The 22,485-nt window shown below is 39.9% G+C and overlaps 4 protein-coding genes across 4 annotated transcripts; 3 read left to right on the forward strand and 1 right to left on the reverse strand.

Annotated features, from left to right (window-relative positions):
- Window positions 1–1,016: 1,016 nt before the first annotated feature.
- On the reverse strand, window positions 1,017–3,257 carry evx2 (even-skipped homeobox 2). Its single transcript, XM_062533851.1, has 3 exons — window positions 2,855–3,257; window positions 2,196–2,434; window positions 1,017–1,631 (listed from the first exon to the last, which is right to left on the reverse strand). Exons 1-3 carry the CDS (start codon window positions 3,255–3,257, stop codon window positions 1,017–1,019), a joined length of 1,257 nt encoding a protein of 418 aa, XP_062389835.1.
- A 5,352-nt stretch (window positions 3,258–8,609) lies between these two features.
- Window positions 8,610–9,913, forward strand: hoxd13a (homeobox D13a). The gene is made up of 2 exons (XM_062533610.1): window positions 8,610–9,210; window positions 9,651–9,913. The coding sequence occupies exons 1-2, from the start codon at window positions 8,610–8,612 to the stop codon at window positions 9,911–9,913; spliced, it is 864 nt and encodes a 287-aa protein (XP_062389594.1).
- Window positions 9,914–12,881: 2,968 nt separating this feature from the next.
- hoxd12a (homeobox D12a) lies at window positions 12,882–14,668 on the forward strand. Its single transcript, XM_062533852.1, has 2 exons — window positions 12,882–13,443; window positions 13,659–14,668. Exons 1-2 carry the CDS (start codon window positions 12,882–12,884, stop codon window positions 13,895–13,897), a joined length of 801 nt encoding a protein of 266 aa, XP_062389836.1. The 3' UTR covers window positions 13,898–14,668.
- Window positions 14,669–18,233: 3,565 nt separating this feature from the next.
- Window positions 18,234–20,436, forward strand: hoxd11a (homeobox D11a). Its single transcript, XM_062533383.1, has 2 exons — window positions 18,234–18,858; window positions 19,713–20,436. Exons 1-2 carry the CDS (start codon window positions 18,249–18,251, stop codon window positions 19,943–19,945), a joined length of 843 nt encoding a protein of 280 aa, XP_062389367.1. The 5' UTR covers window positions 18,234–18,248; the 3' UTR covers window positions 19,946–20,436.
- The last annotated feature ends 2,049 nt before the right edge of the window (window positions 20,437–22,485 follow it).

Below are 22,485 nucleotides of genomic sequence, written 5' to 3' on the forward strand. Positions count from 1 at the left end.
GACCGAGGAAACGGAGAGAAGTCCTGACAAAGATACATGTATGCAGACCTAAATGCATGAGCAATTTTTCTGAAGTTTGGTCTTGTTCAGATAATCCCATTAATGCTGAGTGAGGGGGCTCTGTTGGGAGTATTATGGAAATATCGGTTTTGATTTAATGAGGTTGCTCGCATCAGCGGAACATTGCAGGACAAAAGTCTACATCCGAGTTTCAAAAACGAAAACTGGAAATAGCACTCCACGGCAGGAGTCCCTTTCCCTATACCCAGGAAACGAATATCACATTTAATACTGTACAATCTATGTGCCGAGAACAATGTTTTTATGTTCAAGGTCTTTTATCTGTCTCGTCTAATGACTTCCCACAGCGGGTTGTTAGTATTTGACAGCGGGTCTCAGGACGGGGAACTTTCATACAATTTCACATTCAAAGGAGGTCCATCAAGGTATATGATTGGCAATTTTCGTCATAATCTTCACATTATTAACAGCAGAATTGACACTGTGGAAGAAGTGCAAATGGTATGCGCTATCCTGGTGGATCAGGGCAGTCCCATGAGCTGCACCAGATTTAGAACAAGATCATTATTCTGAGGTGACATTTCTGATGTTGCTTAAATGGCATATGCACTAGTTTCACTGGGCTATATAGCTGACAAAGAAATGGTCTATTCAAATGATAAGGGATGAAAAGAAGCATTTTCCCTGAACCTTCAATAGGCCTATAGACTGAGAACTAAACGACCACCAAGTGGATAAATGACTAAACAATTAAAAGCAGTAATGAAACTTATTAACACCATATGTTTCCTGGTTGTATCTGTGTCAATTGTGCGCTGCCGACCTCTATCGCCATTTTACAAGATTTTGCCCTGACCCAAATTGAGTGGTTACGAGAAAATAAATAAATAATTCAATAAATAAAAAGCAAAACCAGTAAAACGTACGACATAAAGCAAAATTAAGTAGAGTTCAGAGTTGTGTTCTCCTTGGGTTTTTCTTTCTCCAGTGGCGAGTTATCTATTAAGAGAGCTCTCTTCTCTCTGATCTGGCGATGGAACTGAGGTTTTGCTCAGCACCGCAGCAGAGTATGGCAGAAATCCGCTCTCGGACCTCTGGCCGGCCGCAGTGCAGGTGAAGTCAGAGCTGGGGCCTCTTGAGCCCAGGGCACTGGCCGCTTGGCTGCTGTGGCAACTGAGACATGAGCAGGGCCCGGCGGCCGAGGGCGCACTGACTGCCGCGGCCGCCGCTGCTGCTGCTGCCGCCGCTGATGCTGCCGCTGAGCTATTGAGGCCTGCAGGTGACTGGTACAGTCCTGGGTGCCGGAAGCTACACAGCAGCTCTGGCCGCGAGTACGGATGAGAGAGCGCACGGAAAGTATCGAGAGGCCGGATGGAGGTAGCAAAAGGTGACGAGGCGGCCCCACTGGCAGCGGCAGCCGCGGCTGCTGCTGTGACGCCAACATGCGGATAGTAGTGTAGAGGCATGTGGGAATGGAAAGGGTATGGCAGACTTCCGGTGGCTGCGGCGTGCGTCATCATATAGGTGTAGAAACTGGGGTCTGCTGGATGTGGCCAGGACATTGCCAGTCGCTGCCTTTTATCTTTCATCCGCCTGTTCTGGAACCATACCTGCACACAAAACCAACACTCAGCTCAGGGGAAATACTAGAGAACTCAAAATACACCTGCCCACCTGTCCACATAGAAGTTTTGTTGTTGTTGTTTGCATAGAGACGGTTGGGTTCATTTATGACCTGTAACCTGCTAAACAGTTTGATTATAGGCTATGGCATTGCTGTAGAAATAGTTTTTAAATGGTTTCACATTACTAAGTTGTAAAACATGTAACACAATGGAATTACAAAGTATCAGACATGCAGATGGTTCATCTTATCGAAAATGCAATATAGACTGAAATGCAAAACAAATATTCTGCATATGATCGACAAAACTCCGCAGCAAGTCTTGAAACTATAAGCATCAAAACACCTTTCGTTTTCTCTTTTTCATCTTATCTCGGTGTGTGTGTGTGTGTGTGTGTGTGTGTGTTGGGGGGAAGGGGTGTGTTTGTGTGTGTGCCTGTGTGTGTGTGTGTTAGAATATTGGCTATATGCATAACATGGCTAATGTAACAAAACAAAAGGATGTTTAATTATGAATCAAATATTTGCCAAGACCATCATCAGTTCTTACCTTAATTGTAGTTTCGGGTAAATTCAACGCTGCAGCCAATTCACATCTTCTGGGTCTTGAGACATAATTTTCCCTGTAAAACTCCTTCTCCAGTCTGCCGATCTGTTCCCTTGTAAATGCTGTGCGGTACCTTCTTACTTGGTCCGAGTTGGAACTGTTGGAGCCCATTGAGTTGCCGTTCATGTTGGACATAGAGGATGAACTTGTGTTGGAGGTCCCAGAATTACTGTCTGAAAACCCTAAAAATGATGCACAGTAGAAGAACTAATTTAAGTAATTGTGTGTGTATATACATCAGTTTATTTCAGCTTTGCCATATTTTACAGGATGCATGACATTTAAATTGTATGAAAATGTCATACAATTGAGTTTGTAATTGTTGCTGTACAATACCTTTATTTTAAATATTATATGTAGGCAATATATTAAGTATATATTAAATACATATAAATAGATAAAGGTCAGACTGAATTGTACATTGCAAATTGCTCTTTAGATTTCAAAAGAAATGCAATCGTTTTTGGTAAATGTGAAGAAATATTATTCGTATAATCACACTGCAGCTGCTAATATTATTATTACAAATATTCAATTTTTAAGTTGCTCAAATGTTGGCAGTAATACATTTCTGTACTCGAGGAAAATGCGAGAAAGGCTACCTTTATTGTTTTCCTTGTGTTGGCTGCTCGGGGAGCGATGCGATGGACATCCTACTTCAACATCACTGTTAATATCGGAGTCTGGAGAAACTTCTGGATATAGGCTCATTTTCTTCCTGTTTTCTGAGGAAGAGATCTCCGCTGATGAGGTGTTGTCGTTGTGGTGTGGAGCGAACAAACTGTCGATTTCGAATTTTCCTTTGGTCGGGATATCCCCGAGACTCCCGTGCAGTGAGGCGGAGGTTAGTCTCGGGCTCAGGCGACCACTGTGCTGGGAATTTTCCAGGGCCTCTAGCACCGTGTTACCAGCCGAGTCCGACAGATTTGAGAGCCTCTTTCCGGCAACAGGGCTGTGTAGCCCTCGTTCCATCAGAATCATCTCTTTTCTTATCCTCTCCATCATGAAGATTCGTAGAAAAAAGCAAAAGTTCCAAGTCTAGTGCTCCGTTGAGTTGTGGCGGGGCTAATCCGCATTCAGCTCTGCAACTGTCTCTAAATAATATAACACCTTTTTATGAGCGAGACGAAAAAAAGAGTACAGAATGCCAAAGCGTGCAACGAATGACTGTTCAAAATGACCCGTGCATCCTCTATCCAGTCCAAAATGTCATTCATCAAAAAAGAGGTTTGCAGGCTCGTGGAGAAGGTGCGCGTGCAACCCTTGGAATGATCATTTATTGTAACAGGTTTATAAGCAAATAAATACACGCGGGTTGTCAGCTGATGATGGAGGCGGCCTGTGGTCAGACGCGCAGATCCAGGTGGAGAGGGAGAAGAGAAGTGAAGAGTGGAGCTTCTGTCCCTCGCTTCATCAGAGGCTGCTTTAGATCGCTCCTGGGTTTGGCCTCTGGGGTGAAATTGACAGTCTGATTAATAAAATGAGCGCGGCAACATTTCCCTCTTCATTTAGGAATATCATTACGCTTTGATTCTCTATTGTTCCTCCCTTCTGTTGTCGCCACCTCCCTGTTTTTTTTTCTTCCTTTTTTCCACTCTGTCGATAATTTAACTCTGACTGTCTCGAATCATACATTAGTTAATATCCTGAGAAGTCACTTTTATGCTACATGTAAACCATTCAAATACAAAGGAAGTCTTTTATATAGTTAAAACTTAAATGAAAATGAAAGCCTATAGCTTGTAATAACAGCGATGAGAATGCATTCGTTTTTTTTAATTTCAAATATAGCTATAATGGCTGGAATATTTTTTGTTTTCTTTTCCAATTGACTTAAATGTAATGTAGGCAATTGTAATAAGATGTGTTGCTTTATTTCATTCGACAGACGAACGAAATGCATAAGAAATTGAATGTTTTTTATCTTAACTGTGTGTATTGTTCCTCTTATAAAACTACATCGTTTCTATAGCACGTAGTGATTAGTATAAAAAGCCCATATTATTATTAAAGAGTGGATCCTTCGTAGTAAATTCGAAACGTTGTGAATAGGCTACCTGGGAACTTTCTTAATTTCAGGAGTAGTTATTCTCCATTATAAATGCAACATTTCAGTCATATATTTTTGGATTTCACAGCCATGCACTCTGATGAAAATGGGGGGAAACGCTGAAGTAATAGAATCAGGTCTACCTCCAGTCACAATGCAGAAGTGTCATCATGAATCATAATTATGATAAATTACACCACACGGCTTTTATAATGGGCTCGGGGGAAAAAATACACTTGTAATGCTGATAGGTGTTCGTGTGGAGTTGGATATATTCTGTATATTGTTTTGTGATTTCTTGACGATTAAACCCTCCTTATTCCGAATGTGAAATTAATCACGGTACAGATATTAACTGCCATAATATCGAGATTACAGTGACCGAGAGCGGGATGTGGTGAGGGACTAGCTCGTAATGGCGAGGTTAACAGGGAATGCGAGATGTGTCCCTGCTGCGTACGGCAGGGGAGCCAAACAGACACAAGAGGGAAGAAGCATTCCTGTCCTCTGTCGCCCCCAACAGCTTTTCTTTAGCAGTACAACAGTTTATGCATCTCCCAAACGTGTGGTTGCTTATAGGGTTAGTTAATTGTGTCGGAAGGCCTGGCGTTGGATGATTGTTGTTTTCCCCCAAATCTCTGTGAGCGAACATTCGGAATCGCTGTTGCAAAATGATGTCTTAAACCTGTCATCGTTACATTGCTTTCTTATCAACTATATCCATACAATACCAGCCGATATAATAGTCGATGACATTTTTTGTGTATGCTGTGGGCTTCTTTCTTGTCAGTCAGGCTCGGTGCCTTGCCATGTATACAAGCATTAATTCTTACTCCATTTAGATCTAGCCTACAAACATGATTAGATTGAATTGCATTGCATTGCATCCACCAGCAATGTTGGAAGAGATCCACAACTGATAACCGACTCAATAGCTCAATATCCCTTTTAATTGGTATAGGCCAGTTTATTTTGGAGATGATTCATAAGCGAACTTGAGGCAGTTTCCAATATAGGTGAGTGTCCACTGCACCATAACATGAACCTAAGTGTCGCATTATGCGTCATTGTTGTAATGGGTCATAAGAGTTTCAAGTTGTGCCACAATTTGCAATTATATAATCCATATATTATTCAAGGCCACAAACGTGTAGCTATTTTGACTGCACATGGCTTTCATTTTCATGTCCATCTCACATTAACCTTAAAATCAGTCAAACTCACTAGCGTCTTTAAACATTTTACAAATTCTTACATCATGGAGGTTAACCATTTCAGCTGTTTCTAGTTGTAATTGTTTACATTGATTACAGTAGCCTATATATCATAGCATGTAGGCTACCTCCATGTGTGACACTATTCCACACTTGAGATGCGTGTGATTGGATGACATAATCCTTTGCTGTATTCTGATTTGTCTTACTTGCATCTCTTTGTTTGTATGACATTGGGCGACCAGCTTGTATTAAATTCAAGAAAGAAAAAAAACCTATGAGGCAAGCTTTAAGTAGCTCATTGAATGTGGATTATCTTTTAAATTGCACAGCTCACCTTGTACAGGTCTAAACAAACTTGGGTTGTTGCGGGTATGATATAACCTTTGGTCTCATTTATGGACCAAGCCACAGTGAGGAAATTAGCATAAGGCAGTTCCAACCACCTTTATGATAATATTTGCAATTTATCGTTGAAGCTATAGTTTTAAGAAACACCACCCGTTTGACTATGTGATTTGGGAAGTTAGTCAGCAAACGATGCTTTCGAGAAACCTCCCCCATCCACCATATAAAACAACGCCAGGAGTTCAAATGTATTATTTGTTAGTAGGCTAGTTGGCCTATTGTGTAGTGTCTGGAAAAAAACGAAAACCAAACTCCTCACTGTGACTGTGGCCCACACCAGCGATATCCCTCTAAAAGGCCCAGGGATTAGTTAAAGGGACTATTCCACTGTCTCCCCTTCACTGCAGGTTGGGTTCTGTCAACAATTCACAAAAAATGTTGGTGTGACTTGCGGAGCAGGAGAAAACAGCAGGTTACCACCTTTTCTTTAAAACAGTTGTCTGGTTTCGTTTCCGACTCTTCAAATGAGTCTCTTTAGGAAGTCGTTTAACTACACAGATGTTGCGCTCCCTGGCCAAGTCGTGGTCGGGGTGGGTGTGTGTGTGTGGGGGGGGGGGGGTATTTTTGGATCCTACGGCACATCCCTTTATGGATTTTCTGTATATAAACTAATAGAGCCATCTAGCGATAACCCCATATCATTGCAGTTTGTCTAGATAGAAATCAGTATTGCAGTGTTAATCTTGAGAGTTTAATGGAGACCCCCAAATTCTACTCCGACAGAACGTTGTAGGTTATGTTTTTTCTTTTTTTTTTTTAATTTTTACTCCACTTACCCATTTGCGTCCAATATTAATGCAAAACTGCATTGCGCAGACACAAGTTGCTGACTCTTCATTCGCATGTTCTAGTTTTATAAAGTAAATGCCTGGTTGTCTTCGAACCCGTTTAGAATAGGCAACATTTTGCCAACAAAATTCGTCGAGTTAAACCTAACCTAGAGTTTCTAGTTAACTATTCCTTTCAAGGCATGTCTTGTGGCCTGCAAGTAGCCTATAGCCTATGGAGCGTCATTCAACTACACCCTTCTATGGAGAGTTGAACTGTATGAGACGTGGATGCTGCGACTAAACTTAAATGGGCCTATAAACTGTCATTTTTTTCGGATTCGTCATTAGGTGTAATGACCATTATAGCAGACGTGTTCAACGTTTTTAAAAAAACAACAACAAAAACATGGCCTTTCTTTCGAGCTCCACCTTTGTCTGGTGTTCATGTTCAAGGTCAAAATGGGTTCCCCAAACACCGCTGGCTAGACCTAGGCCTACTCAAGTTGGTGAGGATGTTAAGTAGGCTACATCGACGTTGTGAACACTACAGTGTGTATGTCCCGAAAACTCAAAATAACGAAGATGGGTCTTGCATATCGAGCTGTAATACATGCCTGTCTAGTATGGTGGTTGACGCCCCTTATTATGCCACAAACATGGCACGCTGACGCAATTCTTCGATTTTGTTGTTTCCTTGAAGGCTGAGCTGTTAGATAGGCCACATAAAACTAGGCTAAATAATATTTGTAGAAATGTAAGCGGGAAAATGAAAGTTGAGTAGGCCTAGGCTATTTATGCTCCAAGACCCATTTCGTTGACATTAAATAACACCTATCCTGACTGACACTTTCCTAGGTCGGCTAAGGTATAGACGTGTTTAATTGTTTTTGTTCCGCCAAAACTGGCTATACAACAAGATAGTAATGACTAATAAGAAACAGCATTATATTGTCCAATACTAACTTACAAATAAGTAGCCTAACACTTAGCCTACTAACTTACTTACTAATCATGTGTTTTACAGTTGTTTTGGACTACGGTAATAGCCTACGCAACAGCATAATATTGTTCAATATTTTTTAAGTGTAAAACGTACTAATTATGTTGTTTACAGTTGTGTTGGAGAGCCTTGGCATATTTGAACAAACAATCAATACGATCAAGTAGAAAATAGCGGACCACTTAAAATTAGCACATTTTTAACTTTAGAGTGTTCTAAATTGTTCAAAATGTCTTCTTGAATAATTTGGTGTCAGACCATGAAAGTTCAGTCATGGATCTAAAGGCCTTTTCAGATGCTGATTTATCTTACAGAATGAACTCTGAGTGAAAAGTACTGGTGAATAGTCGTGGTAGTTTAAATATACATTGGGTTAGAATTGTATAATCTAAATTAAAAAGTTTGAAAGCGCCTTTATTACTTGATCAGGTCAGCACTCATACAGGTTGGCAGCTGATATTACAGCAATCATTTTTTAATGAGCTTAAAATCAACATGGTTTATTGGTGGCATTGATTTATATCACATTGACTAGAGTTCAGATTAAGATCGAAGAAGCGTTCCAAATTTAGAAATCTGTTCAGGTTGGGCCGAAGGTAATAGTTAAAGAAGAATTCAATAGTCTTAACATAACTTAACTTCGCTTCAACACAAATCGCTACAAGCCGAAGCAGAGTGTGTTCATGCGTCTGTATTATTTGCATGTCACGTGAGCACAACTGGCCAACCATTTGTCTTGTTGTAGCAGTTGTGTAATTAGTTTGGAGAAAATATAAAAGGTTATCTGTCATCGGCTAAGGCTTGGCCATATGACCCGTGAAGTAGCCTACGCGTTTGAGACCAGATCGGACTATAATATCAACTAAGGGCCGATGAGAGGTTTTACGGTAAGAAACGTGGAGTATTCCGTAAGAAATGGAAGGTTTGGGAGGGGATATACCGCCGATGCACAACAGAAGTTTTTATCCATCTGCATTCGGAGCACACACCAGCCGAACTGCAACAGGAGCGACGGTCTATTCGGTCGCGGACAGAACAAACTCATTCACTCATGACTCTTTCAAGACGTATGGGTCTTTGCCTACCACAGCCGCCTCAAATACGTCTGTCACCTTCGGCTGTCAATTCGGCAACAGTTGTTACAGTTGCAAAATACCGCACAATTCCTGTTTCCAACACAGCGTGTTGAAACAAACCGCTAATGCATCTCTCGGTGGACATTCAGACAAATCGGTGGACATGACAGGCTACACCACTAACGTGCACTGCAGTGAACTTCCAGGGAGGGCGAAAGATTTTGGGGTTTATCAGGGCTTTCAAACTCACTATCCACGGATTCCAGGATACATTGATGTACCTGTTGTGCCTCGAAGTAGTACTGGTGATCCGCGACATGGGACTGCCCTTCCCATGGAAAACTATCAGCCTTGGAACTGGTCAAGTAGTTGGGGTGGCCAACTTTACTGCGCAAAAGAGCAGAACCAAAGCACGCACATTTGGAAATCTTCTCTTGCAGGTATGAACTCGGTTTTTTTTTTGGTCCGCTAAAATTGAATATAACAACCAAATGTAAGAGCATATTTTGAACTACATTCCATGCAGATGAATGGCTCAAGTAGCCTAGGCTAAAATGTTGGGCAGAATATAACAGGACATAGGCCTATATGTCCAAAGTATACTGCTCAAAGTGTCTCCAAGTTATACAAACATTCTCGAGATTATTATTTGACTAATATACTGTGTAAACTGTAAATACGTTTTATTTGTAAAATTGTCTGCTTTTCATAGTCCATGACTGTCAGTTCCTCGATGTAGCTCATTAACCCACATATTTAGTATTAATATGTTTTTTGTCTGGCTAGGGTGTAGCCCACAGAGTCGTAGAAACAAAGTACTTTGCCCTTAAGCAAAGTAATAAACTCTCACATCACACTTGTCCTCTTATTTTCCTTATAGAGGATACAGCACTAAACCGGCCAGACGTCAGCACCTTTTACCGGCGTGGGAGGAAGAAAAGGGTGCCGTACTCCAAGCTTCAGCTCAGAGAACTTGAACGAGAGTACACAATCAACAAATTTATCACTAAAGAGAAAAGACGACGAATAGCCTCCTGCACCAATTTAACAGAAAGACAAGTGACGATATGGTTTCAGAATCGACGAGTCAAAGACAAGAAAATCGTGTCAAAAACAGCAAAAGACTTTGCACCTTTTTCATGAAATCCTCATCAAGTCCTCCATGGTAAATGCAGGGTGATCTCAGGGAGTAAACTAAAAGAATATGCGCGCATGTTGCAGTAAACCACATTTTCAGACGCACTATATCACACTGGTCTAATTCCTTATAAGTGTACAGGTTTTTGAGGTTTTCTTGCCTGCTTATTTGTGAAGAAATAGTTACAACTGTCAGTCTTCCTGTAACATGCATATAAACCACATTATTTAAGTTGTAGGCCTATTGCCAACAATATCTGGTTTGTTTTGTTCTGTTAGGCTACCTATCCACTCTATTCCTGTGGTTTCCAAAATGTAAACATTGAGATTTCGCCAAATAGATATGATCTCCACGTGTGAATTAAAGAAAAAATTAGTTTGACACAATCACTAGTTTTCAATTATTTTAATTTCAACATGACGATGCGGGTGATGGCGTAAGACATACAGTCAGTTGAATAGTAAATTGACCTATGAAGACAATATTGACTCCCAGGCATGAGCATTTGTATTGTCCACATTTACACTTTAAACAGTAACGACTGAAATAACCATTCAAGTAGCCATTGTGGCCAGAAATCTCAATTTATATTTTACGAAGGCTTCTGTCAAATAAATCCCCTTTAATGCACCACTTTCACTTTAATAATGATAGGCTTATGCCATTTTATGTAAATAAAAGGCTATGTTGTCCTATAGGTGTACAAGCAAATCACGTTATTTTAATCTAGTATAGCCTACTGGTTAACACGACGTGTCCATAGTTAAGGTAAGGGGTGAATTAAGGCCGGTCATCAACAAACAAGATTTCCCCAAATGCAAATGAATATTAGGCATGCAAATGGAATAACTTTAAAGAGTTGCCGAATTTAGCCTTCTCCTTACCATTGACCTTGACATATTTTCATGGTCTCCGAACTTGACTGGAATGCCGCTCATGAATAATCAGACTCTCTCCATTCATAGGCCTCTTTCGCCACCTGCTGGATCAAATTGACAATTGCATTGACTCGGACTGATGGAGAAGCATTCCCTATTCTCAGCAAATACTCAAATAAGTAACATTGTAATCGGGAAAAAAATCCGTTTGAATGAACTAATTATCCTATTTTTTGAAGGGATTATTCTACTCATGGTCCATGCCGTTTCTAATACTGATCAAGGGTGTACAATAGCCCTTGTATAAATTGAGCCTTTAAAACTTACAAAGGCCAAGACAGTAGTGTTTCAAATGTTTTCTTACTGGAGGGATTCAGCTTTACGGAAAATACATTTCACTGTGGTTGCTTTTAGGCATTATCTATTTATTCCCGCCGCGGAATTCATCCCCGGTTCTGTTTACCCACTTGGATTTAAATCCACGGTTTTCCAGACTTTTCTAGACTTTGACCTTGAACTAAACCTTATGTCAGTTTAAAACACTGTATATTTTTAGACAACCATAGCCTATAGAAAGGGCAATTTAACCCTTTTGTTTGTGCATGCCATGAGTCAGACAAAAGAATCTCACCTTGGTGGTTTTCCTGAATTTACTAGACTCATAAAAACGCACAGAGCGATCTGTCGCCTGTTTTTTTCCGGAGACGCGGGTTAACAGTTGTCATTTTACCAACGCTTGCAAAGGGAACTCTTGTTATCTTTCCCAAGGATCTTTGGAAAAGCATACAGAAGGTAAGAGGCCAATACGGCCTACCTATAGGTTCATATGGCGCGTGCAAAGACGGGTTGAAATATTGGGTATGGTTAAAATAAAGGGGGTTTTGCCTGAAAGCTTTGGCAAAATACCACATAAAGACGATTTTCTCAATGTTTTAACAGAAGCTGTGTTATTGCTAATTGTCTTCAAACATTTATAAATTGAAATGTTCTTAGATTTACATTTTTTTGTGGAATCGTTTCATTTGTTCAGTGGGTTCATGGAGATCCGTTTTACAGAATAGGCTAAAGTCAGCAAATGTGTGTAATGTTTTGTAATTCATAAACGTTACCTTTGGTAAGCCTTAAACGGCGCTCAGTTATCAGTTCAGTTGTAAGGCGTCATAAAAATATGGGGTCTGTTGAAACCTATTTTTTTGTACTCTAACAAGGTTGGGAAGAACATAAACTTCAATTGAACATGGAACCGAAATTAATAACCTCCATTCCTATACTTTATTCTTTAGCTTAGCCTCTTAAAATTGCAGAAATGTGCAGCTCATATTGTCTGTGTGTGGGCCTCTGAATGTTTTCTTCAGTGTGGTAGAAGTCTTTTATCAGCAAATTTGAGCATAGGAAAAATGCTGTTTTAAATACAATGGAAAAGCCTACATTAGCCTATTTGCTTGAGCCGCATATGATGTTCATAGACCAATGAGTTTGATGGGCATTTCTGCAGAATGTCATAATTGGGCTTCCTTAACCATACCTGGTTTCTATCTTGAGCTGTAGCCTACTTTATTTGTTTTCTTTGGCTTTCTATTCCGTGTGTCTGCAGAGAGACTGAACAATATAACAGTGGCAACAGCGAAATAGCCAGATGTGTGTGGGTCATATGATTTTGTCCCTCTTAATTTTTACGTCGTCTAGCCTATCATCAATATTGTGTTGGTTATTTTTTCTTTTCTGGGTTTTTTTTAAAAAAGGGATCTTGCTGTTCTTTTTCTAAATTAGGCCTTCTATTTGCCTGCTCTTTATCTAGAGGCCAAAATGTTTTCTTCATACCAATGGCACACTGTGTAAAGCATTACCATGTATTATTTTTTTCTGAATTCAATTCAACCTTTGCACAATATATTTTACATATACAAGTATGGTGGGTTTATGTTGGACTTTGAATCAGTTGGTCAGTAGTTTGTGGCAATGCAGTGGGCGGAGCTGAACAACATACTTAGCATATCACGTGATGTTGTGTGGCCAAATCAACAATTACTCTGCTTTTATTCTCAAAGTGTAACTATAAGGTCTTGTAAGAAGCTTTTTAACCAACTCCTCGGAGATGTGCGAACGCAATCTTCTCAGTTCTGGCTATGTTGGTCCTTTGCTGAATTTTCCTTCTTCGGAATCATTATATTTCCCAAATTTACGGAGCAATGGAGCCCATCTTTCCGGACTTCCTCAGATTTCCTACAGCAGAGGAGATGTGTGCTCGTTCCCGTGGACTTCCCCAAATTCGTGCACGGCCCCACCACAGAGCCGCGCCTTCACTGGCTATTCTCAGCCGTTTCTGACAGACTCAGTGCCTCAAAATGCAAACCCAAACTACACTAAAGGATCGTCAGAGGACATTATTAGGTATCATTTTCAGAATGCGCATCCAAAAAGCGGGGAAGCAGATAGAGAAGACGCATCGTTCGTGGGTGACCATGGATTGGCACACACTGTTAGTTCTAGCAAGTACGAGTTGTCTAACTTGGACAGACGGTCACAGAACTCTGCTGCACACACCGAACTGACAAGTGTGCAAGTAGCTAGCGATGGTGTGAAGCAATCCGTCAACTCACTTGTCCAATTGCAACCATCCTCAAGTAACACAGCAGCTAGAGCATCATTTTCTGATGGTATGCAATTGTTTAATTAACTTCTCCACTCCCAGATTTATAAAGGAATATAACTAGGTTATATAAGTGATGCTCACACGCAATGATAAAACATATAGATTAATGCTATGTTTATACACACATGTGAACCTTAGCTGAAGTCGTGCATTTGTCAACAACAACAAAAAAGAAATATGCAGTCACTAGTAACTAATAGTTGCCTGTTAATTTTCCAGGTGTGCCTTGGTGTCCATCACAAGTGAGGCAGAGGAAAAAGAGGAAACCCTATACAAAACCACAGCTGGCTGAACTTGAGAGTGAATTTTTGTTACATGAATTCATTAACCGACAGAAACGAAAGGAACTCTCGAATAGGTTGGATTTGAGTGATCAACAAGTTAAAATCTGGTTCCAAAATCGTAGAATGAAAAAGAAGAGACTTTTGATGCGTGACCATATCTTTGCAATATACTGATGGTAGCGGGATGGCCTGTAGGTAGACCCGACTGACGCAAAGGTCACGGGCAAGAGGATCAGACTTCAACCATGCATGGAAGCCAACATTCTGAGATTATTTAATTAATGTATGATACTGACAATTTATATTTATTTTCCAGAATAGCTGTTTTTCAAACTCTGTAAACGTAAAGAAACCTCTGATCTGTTATGTCAGGGAGTACTAATGGTCTTAGTGTGCAATCCAGTATGTTCTCATCAAATTATTGGCTATATTTTCGGCGACTTTTAGTAAAATGTTCGGCTTTATTTTTCAACACCAGGGTATATTCTGTGAGCATTCAGAGTTTGGGAAGAGTACACGACGTTTAAGTTACGGGAGGTAAAGAGAAGAACATTTATGAAAACTCGATCAATCCGTCCAATCTTATGTAACTTTGTATCTGCTTTGGTCATTTAAAACGTTTTGGAAGAGATTGTTCAAACCACTGGACATACATGTCGCCATATGGCATTTGGACGGTCTACTACATATTAAGAAATGTTCCTTTACCTTGCATTCAAAATAATTCATGTTTTGTCATTCAGAAATACAAAACGTGCTCTGGCACAGCGTGCTATTTAATTGCCATAGGTAGGCTATTTAATTATTAGATTTGTTCATTTATATTTACACACAGCCTGCTGGTGAAAATGAAATGTTAACACCTGAAGAAAATTAAGATGCAAACACTGAAAATATGGATTTTACCCTAGGGCATTTAGTCAAAAGTGTGGAAAGTAGCTGAATAATCCATTATCTGGTATGTATGAATGTAATTGAAGAATTAAATTCTGTATTAAAGAATTGACTTTAGTAGCCTGTGTGTGGTTGATGTTGTGCCTGTGTGTGGTTGATGTTGTGGTTTTGTCGTGGTTTTTGTCTTTGTTTAATCGTTTAAGTCCAACTGGGGCTGTTGTGCGTAACGCGCGTCCAAGCTCAAGTTCGTTGGTCAAGTGAAATCAAACATTTGTCAGGCTGAGAACGGAATGCAGATTTCAGATTTTTGTAAATGAGAAATTGCGTGTCTGTTTGAACTTAAATAACTTCCCGACACCGACTTCTTTTGAATGGTTTGCGTTTCTCGAACCATCATATAGGCCATATCGGATTCACGACAAGATACCCAAGATACCTTCGACGTATTTGCATGGTTGTATCGCCTTTCCATATTTTACACACCCGTTACTCGTGTAACACTATTTTATCACAGCAAAGAATGGGTACATGTGCAATTAAAAAGAAAACCTAGGAAACATTTTGTTGACAGTAACTAAAATATAGCATGCCATGCCATCTTCCATCACTGTATTAAACAATGGTGGGGGGCACGAATATTAGTGTAGCCAATAGTAAAGAGCTTAACCTGCTTGTAAAGAGTCTTGCAACCTAAACATTGTAATGTAAAGTAGCGCTGGTGTGAAAGCTAATAATTGTTTTGTATGGTTTACCCTCTACAGTACGTTTGTCCATGCAACATAAACAGTAGCCTAGCCCTAAACGTTTTAAAACCGGTAGCTCCGTGGAAAACATGCATCTACTGTGAAAAAAGGGTAAAAAATAATTCTCAGATTCGAAAAAAGCAACCCAGGCACTCTAAGGAGGCTGAAGACGAGAACTTATACTTTTAAAAAGCCTTTATTGTTGGGGGCAAAAAAAGAGCCAGCATGTTTCGACCACACGTAGGCCTACTACATGTCTTCAAATTCAGCAAATGATGACAGCGAGCAAAACGTTTGGCCAGAAACGTATGCATTCACTCCATGTGTTTCAACAACAAGCAGGACATTTGTTGTCCTATTCAAATTAGTTTTCAAATAAAAACAAAAACAAAACTAAAAAACAAGTGTTCCATCAAACAAATATGTTCTTACAGGCTAAGCCATGTGCCCATTTCGTTGACATGGATGGGTAATCGTTACACTCCAATATTTTGCATGTGTAACAACTATTTGCCTACAAGTATGCCGCTTTATTTGGAAATCACACAAAATGTTTTTTTTGTTAAACTATGACGACCTACTTCCTTGCTTTTGGGATAACGAATACATTAATCAAGTTAACATTACCATTGGAAACATTTTTTCAACTCTAAAAACGGTGCATCCATGGAATAATTCTAAAACTGTTCCCGAGACGCCCTTTTCAGATCTGACCAGTCGAAAAGCCTGTGGATCGCCAAATGGGGGATGAGGTTGTTTTTCCATCTTTCAAGCTCCTTTAAGAAAACACCGCCAGACACTGCCTGTTCATGCGCTCCAGATACTGGGGGCGCCAAAACAAAGTTAAGGTCAAGTTAGTGTCTAATTTTGCATTTAGATTAAGCTCATACACTTTAACTTGAGTCCAGTTAAATTCTAAAACTTTAAAATATAAGATATGGGTAGCTTTATTACAAACTACAGTGTGTTTCACCTTACATGGTTAAACCGCAGACAATTAGAGAAGGCCTCACTGTTTCCACTGACAAAAGAAACGGTGTTTACAATGCGTCTATACGTAGGCTAGGCAACTAATTGCAACAATATTTTAAAACCAAGTGTGAAGTGGTATTATCACAATAAATGACATTAGCTGCCACTGAAATAACACTAACTGAATTTAAACTTTGCTTTTAATTTAAACGTTCCCTTTGTGGGTTTTGAAACATCATGCCAGTAAATTAATTCATACATTATTTTAGTCTGCTGTTTAAAAAGTCCCAGACACACATGTAAAGACAGAAAATGAAATAAATACTTACAGGTGCAAATGTGGATTCAAATGTCTACATCGATCCCAAATGTAGGCTAAACAAATCAATTTAGCCAACCTTATATTTACTGATAAACACGTATTACGCGCGTTGCGCTTGGCATTGAATGCATACAAATGCAGTTTACATGTAGGCCTACAAATATATTCATCATCAGAACAGAATAGTAAGATTCCGCTGGATAATGCAATGGTGACAATGTGACTCTGTGCGCGTTTCATGGTAAAGTGTCTTGGATACACTTAAACTAGAACGCATCCTTTTGTCTGTGCAATAAAATGATTTGACTGCTGACGGGTATTGGTGATTGCTGGGTGCGCATCGTCTCAGACGGCAGACGTTCAAAGCCAGAAGAGTTGTTTTGGACTTGGCAGTGTGAATCTCTAAAGGTCTCCATCAGTGCCGGCCTTCAACATTTTAATTGACCTCTTATTCCTGGGATAAAGCTTGAATATTTGTCTTTGGATTTGAACAAAACAAACGTGGACTACAGTAGCACACATGGGTAAAGTAGAAAATATATTATTTTGCTTCAGTTCTTTGCATGAAGTGTGTGTGTGTGTATGTGTGTGTGAGAGAGAGAGAGAGAGAGAGAGAGAGAGAGAGTGTGTGTGTGTGTGTGTGTGTGTGTGTGTGTGTAGAATTCCTCAGCTGAAACCCTAATATGCACATAAAGTCCCACATTTCAATATGTAGCATACAAGTACTTTCTCCTGATGTTTCATCCAATCCAAAAAGTCTTTAAATTCTTGAGAGAGGTTCTGACTCGCCCGACTTCCCCTTGGCTACTTTATTCTTCCTCAGTTTATTTTGTTGAATCCTTTTTCTCGGGTCTTTCTTTCATGCGTTATGGCGCCCTGATACCAAAGAAACATTGAAATACACTTGTAAATTTGGCAAATGTGTCAGGAATACAGCTCGTGGAATGCCTTAGCGTTTTCGAAAGCACTGTATGGGCTTTTCTTGTGCAATTGAAAACAGTAGCCTATATTACATGCAACTTAAAATTGCGAATAATAATGGTGAAAAAGAAGGCGAGGGTATGATCTACAACGCTTCTCTGTAGTCAAAGGCATTTCTGGCAGGAAAAATAGTTTGTTTAAAATTTAGTGGCATGCTTGTTTAAAATACGAAATATTCAGACAAATGTACTGCATGAATAGTATCGACACTGTTACACAACTGTTACTTCAATCTGCAACGTATATAGGTAGACATATGCCTTGGACGGGATATGCAGTGATTGTTTACCAACGCCCTATTATTCATACGGGAGAAGCCAAAGATTAACAGGGGGGTTTCAGCAAAATGCTGGTAACCAATGACCTGCTGTGTGCGTTCACCTATGAGTTGCTTAAGACAGTTCTTAATGACTGATATTGATATATGGTAATTTCTTTACCGGATCACATGACACAATTACCTCAAGAATCGATCAAGATGAATTGCACGTCAGCCTACGTTTCCGATTTTTTCTCCCTCACGGGTCCTGTCCACACGCCTATGGTGCAATAGATGGACAAAGTTTAACTCACTCAAGCTGCCTATTCCTTTTCTCTACCGCAAAAGGGAGATATGACGGAGTACGATGATCGCAGCAGCTGCGCGTCAAATATGTATTTGCCGAGTTGCACGTATTATGTATCAGCGCCCGATTTTTCGTCGGTCTCGTCGTTTTTACCGCAGACTACGTCGTGTCAAGTTAATTTTCCTTATTCTTCCAACATAGCTCAAGTCCAACCTGTTCGAGAAGTGTCTTTCAGGGACTATGGACTGGATCACCCGAGCAAATGGCATTACAGGGGCAATTATGCTTCCTACTACTCGTCGGACGAGATAATGCACCGAGATCTAATCCAGTCATCAAACAGAGCGGAAATGCTATTTAAAAACGATTCGTTGTACAGCCACCACAGCGGCACCAACTCGTCCTGCAGTTTCTTCACGAATGTCGGCAGGAACGGTGTACTTCCTCAAGGATTTGACCAGTTTTTTGAGTCTGCTAACTCTGAGAAGCCCAGCCCTGAACACTCCAAACAAAAGACAGAGTCCAGTGTCCCCGGAGATGCCGCATGTAATAAACAGTCTTCAGATACCTCAGAGGAGTCGAAACAAGACCTAACCGAGAACACAGAGGAGGAATCTTCAATATCAAACTGCGGGGATGACAAGAACAACGGCTCAAGTAGGTACACGCATTATAGGGCATGGAGCTGGTCCACTACTTTGTCAGACCGGTTTTATGTGCCGATTTATAAGCATGCAAAGGTTTTTATATACCCAATAAGATTTACTTTGCTGTTGTAAAAACATTTACGATGGGAAAGCGCTTTAGGTGGGTGACTGCAATGGTAGCGATGTATACTATATATAGAAAATGCTTTGTGGCATGAATCGAATCAGTCGAGTTCAACTAAATCTTTCCGAAGTCGGCTTGCCTAAAATACGCTTTTATTTATATTTAGCCTACACGTAGATCATTGGCATAGACATGTTTTTGGATAAGAGCGGATTTCTGTTTTAGAAAGTGCGTTTTTCACGGGACAATGTCACTTATTTTGAACTCAAAGTCTGTCGCTGGTTGAATCATAGTATTGTTCTTGTGCGCGTGCGTGTGCGTGTGCGTGTGTGTGTGTGTGTGTGAGTGTGAGTGTGTGTGCGTGTGTGTTAAAGAGAGTGTGTGTACGTGCGCGCGCGTGTGTGTATTTGTGTGTGTATGTGTGTGTGTGTGTGTGCGCGCGAGTGTGTGTTCATGAGCTAGTCATTTCTACTATATGTATTTAAAGTTTAGACAGGCTCTCTATGTGCATTCTCTGTGTGTGTGTGTGTGTGTGTGTGTGTGTGTGTGTGTGTGTATGTGTGTGTGTGTGTGTGTGGGCAGATTTGTCGTAGCCTATAGGCTAAATGTTTTAAGTTGACCAATATATTTAGACACAGCGACCCAAATACACTCAAATTGTTTTGTTTTTTTTGTTTTTTTTTTCAAAAAGACTTTTGAAACACAAGGAGTGTTATTAAAAACGTTCCATCTCTTTACAGGTGCATCTAAGTCCAGGAAAAAGAGATGTCCCTATTCCAAGTACCAGATCCGAGAACTTGAACGAGAATTCTTTTTCAATGTGTACATCAACAAGGAGAAACGCCTACAACTGTCGAGAATGCTTAACCTTACAGACCGGCAAGTGAAGATTTGGTTCCAGAATCGACGAATGAAGGAGAAAAAACTCAACCGAGATCGGCTTCAGTATTTTACTGGAAACCCCTTGTTCTGAGTTAAAACTACTCCAGACGCAACGGCAGACTCATGCTCATGACCTCCATTATAATGCCACCAGTATAGGTGTTGTTGGGAGGCTCCAGTCGTTTGAAAGGAAAGATAGCCTTTTGCAACCTTAAACCCAATGCTGTCAACAGGCCGGACTGATGTGTTTCTTAAAACTATGCAACGCCTTTGGTATCACAGTCGTGAATACAATACCTCAAACAAGGGAAATTATTTAAGACATTTGTAAAGTCGACGTATGCATTATTCAGTTGAGTGAAAGCATCCAGGGCATCTCGACAATCTTTTTTCGTACTTTCTCATTTAATGGTGAATGCCACTGAAATGTAACCCTCTTGTATCAATCGTATTTATTTATTTCATTTTAAATGGCTGTTTCATTGTGATACCCACCTCATGAGTATTGCAGTACGCAACAGATACTTTGATTACAGTAATCAACACGTAATTTCATAATAGTGGAATTATGTATGCATTAGTTAGACGCATGTGATGTATTAATGTATTAAATAAACCAAAAACACTGCAAAAAAAAAAATAGTTCGTGCTGTGCGTCCGTGTTCCCCTCCAACTCATGGTTTTCCATCAAGACGGTTAGCCTTTATTTATATTTAGATGGACACAGAATACCTTTCACAGCTCTTATAGACTCTGGTCAGTGTGTGATGACCATTGGAAATGAGTCAGAACGAACATTTATAGGCCTGCATTTAGCAAAAATAACCGCTGGCTGATGCTAGGCCGTAGCTAAAAGGTATGCATTTCGGAGGGCTACACGCCAAACCGTGAAGCTCTTCATCAGCTGCAGGCTGGCCAATAATAACTACACGAGTACTATAGTTCCTTTATTCCTTTTATGTTGTTTTACACTAAGGGTGTTTACTAAACCTTGAACCGTCTAGACAGACTAATAAAACCCTAGCTGTAAATGTCTAAATTGGGGGCTATTGGACCCTCTGGTGACTTCAAATGCGACTCTGTCCAGAAACGCCACAAAGCGATGTAGCTAGTTAATTTTATGAAACACACACACACACACACACACACACACACACACATACACACTGCACAATCTCAAAGGAAAAATTACGAAAATCTCATATTCAAATCAACTTGGTTTACCGAGAGAGAGCGATTCCTGCGCCTTTAGGCTGGAAGGTCAGTGTGGACTCTTCTTTATCTAAATTACAGGCCCAAATTTGGACATGGATAATTTAGTCTATTTTTAGAAATTCTATAATTATTGTTAGCCATTGGCAATTCTAATGTATGTGTATACATTAATGTAAAATCAAAGCATTGCATTTGAACTTCCTTAATGTCAAGGTCGTCACCCTTAACCTTTTTGAATAAGTATAGCCGCTGCTTTGGGAAAGACGCCCTCTGATTATCTGCACTGCAGTGGGATCTCAACATGGCTGCCATTACTCCTTGCCTTAAAATTGTGCGTTCTTTTTACATAGGAACAACTAGAAGCTTGAAGACCTGCAATGACCCAAGGCCTAACGGCATTTGAGTGAACACGCTATTTGGAAGACTGTCTTAGAGTGTACAAGGACGAAGAAGTAGCCATTTTACGCAGAGATTAAAAAATCACAGAAATATCGTGAAAATCAAGAAAATATTAGAAGTAAATAGTGTTGAAATAGGCCTACTGATAGCAAATTAGACATTATGACAGAAAGGAGTTATTTAGGTATAGCATTGTGGCGACATGATATCATGGTGTTTTTGCCCATCTGAAATCTAATGTTCACAAGGTTGAGGACAAACAGCACAGGCCTCATTTTAATAGTTAGAAACTACAAACTCAAACATTTTGATGTACTTGTACACTATGCTCGAAGCATTTGTCACTCATTTCTTAATCGTGATAAGTTTCCAACTGGTTTAACCCTAAGTCTTAATTAGTCTACCGGTCGTGACCGGGGTTGCACAATTTTTGGCGCATCTTAATAAATGCATGCACATATACGTTTGTTGTTATAATAGGTGTAAAATGAAACAACCCCCAAATAGCCTAGATATTATATTGGATTTTCAAAATACTTCTATACCTCTGAATATATATTAATGATGCGGGTTAGCTATATTGGTCGGACCGCGTTTCCACAATTTTCAACATTTCTATTTCAGCATTGCTTTATAAACAGTTAGGGATAAAACCTGTCAGTATGCTCTACCTGTCCTGACTTAAATTAACTGTTTTATCCGTATCTGAAAATGTTTTTTTAATTTATTTTATTTATCAGCATATTCATTGTTATCCATGCGCAACTGTCTCCTTTCTCCGTTTTGGATTTTAAATAGTCAAACCTGTCTTAAAGTGCAGAGACAAAGTCATGTTGAACACATTTTCAAGGTAATGTTGATTTTAAAACGGTACGTCCTTGGCCTTAACAAGTTTCAGCGGGTTATTTGCTATTTAAAGAACATGCATTGAACTTAAGCTTGGCCTATTGTGTTAATCTGCTGTTACCTACTTTATCCACATGAGGGCAGGCGCACAGCAAGTTTTGAGACTGGATA

The sequence above is a fragment of the Sardina pilchardus genome, chromosome 4 (genome assembly GCF_963854185.1).
Source record: "Sardina pilchardus chromosome 4, fSarPil1.1, whole genome shotgun sequence".
Lineage (NCBI taxonomy): Eukaryota > Metazoa > Chordata > Actinopteri > Clupeiformes > Clupeidae > Sardina > Sardina pilchardus.